This window comes from Diaporthe batatas (assembly GCF_019321695.1).
Source record: "Diaporthe batatas strain CRI 302-4 chromosome Unknown Contig00001, whole genome shotgun sequence".
NCBI classification, from domain to species: domain Eukaryota; kingdom Fungi; phylum Ascomycota; class Sordariomycetes; order Diaporthales; family Diaporthaceae; genus Diaporthe; species Diaporthe batatas.
Window position 1 is genome coordinate 4,268,175 of NW_025408548.1, and position 6,286 is coordinate 4,274,460.

The following is a 6,286-nucleotide window of genomic DNA, read 5'->3' on the forward strand; positions in this document are numbered from 1 at the left end:
ATAATAAAAATATATACTAAAATATTAAATAAATAATATATTTAATAAATATATTATTTATAAAATATTTACTATTATTATTATTATTATAATAGTAAATATAATTTTAGTTATTTTTTTAGTATATAATACTATTTTTACTTAAAATTTAATACTATTTAAATATAAATATAATAAAAAGTATATACTTAATTATAATAATCTATAATATTAATTAAACTTTATATATTTAATATAATATAGAGCTAGGAACCCTAACAACTATAAAAATAAGTACAGCTACTAAATTCTAAGCCCAAATTCCATAAATATACTCTCTAGTACTTCTATATTCATAGAGTCTAGTGCCTGACTACCAGCAGCACAGGTACGGCGCGGGTCCAAGATGATTCGGTCAAGCCACGACGGGACTGGCAGCCGTGATTGGCTTGCGCAAGGCACGGATCGATCTGCCAGACCGTAGGGCTGAGGGCGGTCCCGTCCCTTTTATTAGCACTTGATTAGTGTGGCTGCCTTCTCAGACCAAACCGCGCCCTAGGCCTTCGTCCACGACCACCGACCACCGTACCGTCCTCCGTCCTCACTGCGAACCGACCAACGAGGTCGGTCTCGGCAACCCCGCTGTCCAGCCCTATGGCCTGTGGGGGCGCATGGGTTCTGGTCGAAGTCTTCGCAGTCGCCAACACAGTCCCCCCAGCACCGTCTCACCGTCTCACCGTCTCCCCTCTTCTCGACACGCATTGGCCGCTGCTTGACTGGCCCTCCTTGTTGCTGCAGTTCGGTTCGCGGCTCTTTGCCTCACCAGTCACCTGCTCTTGATCAACACTATGCCCCTGAAATTACCAGTCCGTCCCGATTGCAAAAAGGAGGGGGGTCTTGAGATCCCCATAACCTGACCCAGGTTCTGCACACGTCCACTTTCACCCCCAACACGCCTGCCGCCCCGTGTCACATCGACCAACAAGATCAGCCACAAGGCCGGATCTCCAGAGCACCTTGGACCAGATGGATATACAACATGGGCCATCCCTTCTAGAAGATTTTGGATTTCCACATTGCACAGCTGGCTACCAGTTTACCGTGCGAAATCATATCCCCTCACTCCACCTCCGAGGTCAACCCAGCACACTTACAGGGGGTGCGTGAGATACTAGCGTCCGTTGAGGAGCCCGGTCTTGATGACTACGCCTGTAATCGCTTACGGCCTGATATTTTCGATGAGCCGCAACAAGTCCCCGGGGAGGGCGCACTGATTTCCTGTGGGGATCTCACTCACACAGTGGCCAAGATGCTCCTCAGGAACAGGCAGTTCTTTGCCTACCTCTTGGGGCTACTCGGCCCCAGCTCCAAAGCCCGCGACTCGTTTCGGAAGATCCAGCAGCGCGTCGACCGCGTGCTGGTCAACGTGGACGCCTTTTCCCGAGACCTTGCCAGGCATCGATCAGACAGGAGCGCCACGGAGGGTGACAGACATGTACCTTGGGTTGCAGCGCATATCGAGAGGGCCGTGTCCACGATTTAGGCCCTCTTACAAATTAGGTTCGACTCGCCATCGTCTGCTACACAAATGCACAAGCGCGGCTAGCACACCTGTACGGATTCTGCATGTTGTTATGCTGCAATGGAACCGACATGTCGCCCATTTGCCCGCCACCATCACCTCGACAAGCAGCGGTGCCGCCGCATCCTCGTTTCCCGCGCCGACAGCAGGAGCCTTGAACGAGACCAACCTCTACCTCAGGACTATCAGGGCCCGGGTACAAGGGTCATCTGCCTTTGTCATTGACGTCCTCCGCCGGCTTCCGGAGCAGAATCAGTGGATTTGAGACGCTTGAGGAAATCGAAGACCGGCTGGGTGGATCTAACCCACCTGCAACGTATGTGGTCCGACTAAGGGAACTCATCTTGTCCATGAGGAGCGTACGGCCGGGCTTCTCTTATGACCCGCACACATCCTGTCCCCCAACAAGGGTTGGTTCCGGTGCAGCAGGACCAACAGCAGCAGAGGTGGCTTGGGTGTGGGAGACGGTGGGGTCAAGAGGGTCAAGTGATGCCTCGTGGAATAAGTCAGAAAGGGGAGAGCAACCGTGCTGTTCAGGGTTGTCCATGTTTGAGGTTTCCTTGTGTGGACACACCTCATGGGCGAACTTTGGCGCCGGAGAGCTAGTCTTTTATGCTTATACCAATGTTGAGATTGTCTCTGATAGGCAGTTAAAACGACTCACGGATACTCAGACGCAGCGAGGAATGTCCTGGTCGTGTCAGCTTGTGCCATGTCCCCTTTCAGTCTTTTCAGTCCTCTATGGTCTTGATCGTGGCGTGGCTAATACTATGACGGCCCAAGTGTCATCGAAAACAATGCTGCCTGTGTGTACGACTGATTGCCTAAGTGGTAAGGGGGGGAAAGGCAAAGGCGCTTCCGGGCACCAGGCCGGTCGCACCTACCCTCCCCTCTATATGAACCATCGCCAATGGCGCAGAGCGCGTTCATGAGGTGCCCTACGTGGCTCCCACAGAACTAGGAGCATTTCTAAATCTCTCACTCTCAGGTCACTCACTCCCCTGTCGCCTCACGCTTGGAAAGCTGCCAAAGCGCCATCAACCTCCGCAAGAGAGGGCCGGCCAAAGAAATTTTCCTCCCAAACCCCTTCCTTCATCTTCTGCTCTCTGTCGAGCAGGAATTCCTCAGCCCAGTCTATCTCTGACCGCCAAAAGTCGGCAGCAATCCGGCGTATGGTGCGGATCTTGGCATCCCGGCCCGAGTTGCGGATCAGATGCTGCATCGGTTCCGGCGGCCCAGATAGCTGCAGCTCGCCGGCGGGAGCGTGGGCGGCACCATCGCACCGCAGCTCGAGCTTGTTTCCCCTACGGACGACGAGGCCGCTGAGCTGCGGCCTCCTGCCGGCGGTGCACCGCTCGATGAGACCCCTGAGTCTTTGGGGCGTGCGCACGAAGCAAGGGAACTCAAACTCAGGCTCGTTACGATACGATTGCCAGACTGCGCCGCGCTGTGGCGCGCTCATGCCCTCGAAGACGCACCATAGAAGGCGGCCCAGCATGTAGACCTCGGCGGCCTCCTGTTCCGCGGGTGTTAGGCACGCCCAGGCCACATTGTAACCGTGTGGCGGGTTCCGGTAGTGGCCATCGGGGCCATCGAGGTCGCGCCAGCCCGGGTGCAGCCGACCCAGGAGGGCGGCGTAGCGAGCACGGAGCGCGCGGTTGCGGAGCTGGGCAGTCTCGGCCGCCGTCGGAACCGTCGCGTAGCGGTCGCCCCCGTCATCCTCGTCGCCGTAATAATCATCCTCGTCGTAGTCGTCGCTGGCGAGAATGCGCATGTACTCGAGGGCGTTGACCTCTGGGGAAGCGAACTCACACCAGACCCCCCGCTGCTCGAAGTCGAGGATGACCGGCCTCACATTGTCGTGCGTCATGACTATCTGGTCCAGCCGCATGTCCGCGTAGTACATGTTGCCCTTATGTCGGATGTGGAGCAGCCCCGAGCATATTTGTTTGGCCCATCGGATCTGGTCCTCTAGGTGGAGCATATTGTTCAACCGCAGCACTGGTAGCATGTCTCGCAGGTTGAACCCCGAGTAATAGGGCTCCAGGAAACCGATGACCACCGTCCTCCTGGCGTTGGAGCGTGTCTTTTTTGTGACCAATCTGGTCGGTCTGCCGAGCACGTTCGGGTGGGATGGCATTCTCAGGAGGTTCCTCAGCTCGTGGTACATGTATTTCACGCTGCTGACGAGAGCCTTGAGCGCCCAGAGCATCCCCTTCCCCTCATCCCCGCGATACTTGACCAGGCACACGCTGTCTTGCAACTGTTGTACGTAGACCAGGCTGAAAATGTCAATGGCCGACGGAATCTCTTCGGCGTCCATCTCCCACATCTCTCCCAACTCCCGAGGGGAAAGCTGGTGGTACTCGAGATTATGCATTGGGCCAATGACAATCTTGGCATCCCGGACGTTCAAAGGGAGGGTCTCAAAAACGATGCGGGACCCGAAGGGTTGGCTGTAATACATGTCCCTGACCCTCTCGAGCCCATACACCTCGGTCGTCCATATCTGCAGGGCTCTTACGATGTAGGAAGCGATCGCCTGTTGCCGGACCCGGCTGCGGTCACGGGCGTGAAAGGCACCATCCAGGTCCAGGAGCTGCCGTATCAACCTCGACTCGGTGGCCTTTTCGGATATGAAGACGTCGAAGCGCATCGGGGGCGCATCCTGAATGAAGTTGGCAACCACAAAAAATTGGGTCCCTAGCCCTGCACCGCCATCTATGCTCCAGAGCGCCGATCGCAGAGGAGTGGTGCTGTCGATACGGTTTTTTATGTTTAGTTGCGAGTCATCCCAGGCCGGTTCTGGGGTGTCGGCCGGGTCTTGGACGGGCACGAGGCGGTCGATTGGCACTTCGTAGATGGCTGTCGGGTGTATCACGTCGTGGATCGCCTCCGGGGTCAAGTCCATGTCGAAAGGTCGACGTCGTGGCCTTGAGCGGGCTTCTTGTTCTTTGTTTCTGGAAAAGGCGGGTGCGCATGGGCTTTCGTTGCGGCTGTCTGCGCCGTTGGTGACGATGTGCACCCGCGGGAAGAAGTGAGCGAGTGTGGATGGTGATTATGCTTGCGAAAATCAAAAGACTTGTATGCCAGACGGCGGGAGCTGGTCGTGGCCCTCCCCGGTATCTCCCACGGAAGCCCCAGGAGCCCGGCCTGATGCCACGGGTGATATCTGACAGGCCGGACCTGAGCCGGCAGGCTCGTGCCGAACCGCAGGTGTCCAGATCTGAGGCAGCCTATGACAAAAGGCTACCAAGCGGACCAGCTGCCCCAAGGGCCTGGCCTGGCGTCTCCGGGGAAGCTGGGCGGTGGGGGTTAGGTGGGATGCGAGTCGTCAGACGCGGCGGCCCCGGTTCCCCTGCAGGTTCTCAACCCGATGGTACAGGGGAGGCTCTTCTGATTGGGCCTAAAGGATGTTGTCAGGATTTGCGGGCAACTCCAAGAGGACATGGCAAGGCTAGGGCTCAGGAGTCCCACTCCCCGGGTGGAGGTCCTCCCCCTGGAGAGCATCGTACTGGAAGCGGCCTCTGACAGCAGGCCGACCATCAAATGACACTGGCCCAGGTGGGCATTCCACGGGGGAGCATGTTAGATTAGACTGTGGCTTACTTTGGGCGCGGTGGGTGTCTGAGGCACCGGCGGACTCTCTCTCTCTCCACCTGCTAGAACTGACACACGGGCCGTTGGCACGGCAATGCTCGAGGCCAATGTGCGCACGTGAACGTGGCCGAGGCTGGGGCCAGGAAGAGCGAGCCAGGAGAGGACTTGTTTTGTTTTTTTTGTTGCTGTTGCTGTTGCTGTTGCTGTTGCTGTATGTTGTGGTCGTGACCGAGTTGGAGATGGATGTGCGGGTCTGGACGGCAGGTTTTGTACTCGACACGCATCAGGATTCTCGAGCAGCGAACCCAGATATGTACTCATGCATGTTTGTTGGCCGAGTGGTCCGTCACCCGGTTGGGCAAGACCACCGGGGACGGGGGGGCTTTTGCAGCATTGTACTTGTGTCCGAGGCTGGTTTGCGTACATGACTGACTGCCTGGTGATATTGGCCAGTGCAGTGACTGAGGTCGCAGTTTGGAGGCCGCAGTTCGGTCGTCACAGACCTCGTCACAGACCTCGTCACAGACGGACCGGCTGCGCCATGGCTCTGGTTGCTTCTCCTTGAGGTGGTATTAGGGCATGGCATGGGTGGGTCCAGGGCACACGCATGACGGCACGCCGCCCTCGGCGCCGGGTACGGGCTCGGAGGACGGGGCTGTCGCAGGCCTGGCGCAGTGCTCAAGACGGCACGACAAGGGGCCCACAAGCTGTTGGAAGCCGGCCGTCGGGGGTTGGCAGGTTGGCCTGGTTGGGTCGTGGTGAGGGGGGGGGTGTTCAGCACCACGGACATGCCCAAGGTCCCTAAGGCCCCCCAGGTACCGTGATAGACGTCGCAACGTACCGCGCACAGTCCGGTGAGCAGCAGCACGCGAAGCACCGAGGCAGAGAGAAGCAATCCCTTGCATTTGCCCTGCATTCGCCCTGCCTACCTACTTTAGGTAGGCACCCAGGTACCTACCTACATAGGTCACTCGGGTAGGTACTTACTTAACCCCACTCACCAACTGCCCTGCGCTGGAACCCTCCCTCACCGGTCGCCGCATAGGGCCAGAGGGCACACCCCCACCGCCGCCGCGCCTCTCTGCACCGGTCAATCGCTCACCGGTCACGCCAACCTGGAGCCCT

At 57.0% G+C, this 6,286-nt stretch overlaps 1 protein-coding gene across 1 annotated transcript; it reads right to left on the bottom strand.

Moving 5' to 3' along the window:
- Positions 1 to 337: 337 nt before the first annotated feature.
- Positions 338 to 5,849, bottom strand: KVR01_000473 (uncharacterized protein). The gene is made up of 2 exons (XM_044783638.1): positions 5,171 to 5,849; positions 338 to 4,967 (listed from the first exon to the last, which is right to left on the bottom strand). Exon 2 carries the CDS (start codon positions 4,470 to 4,472, stop codon positions 2,571 to 2,573), a length of 1,902 nt encoding a protein of 633 aa, XP_044650422.1. The 5' UTR covers positions 4,473 to 4,967; positions 5,171 to 5,849; the 3' UTR covers positions 338 to 2,570.
- Between the last annotated feature and the right edge of the window lie 437 nt (positions 5,850 to 6,286).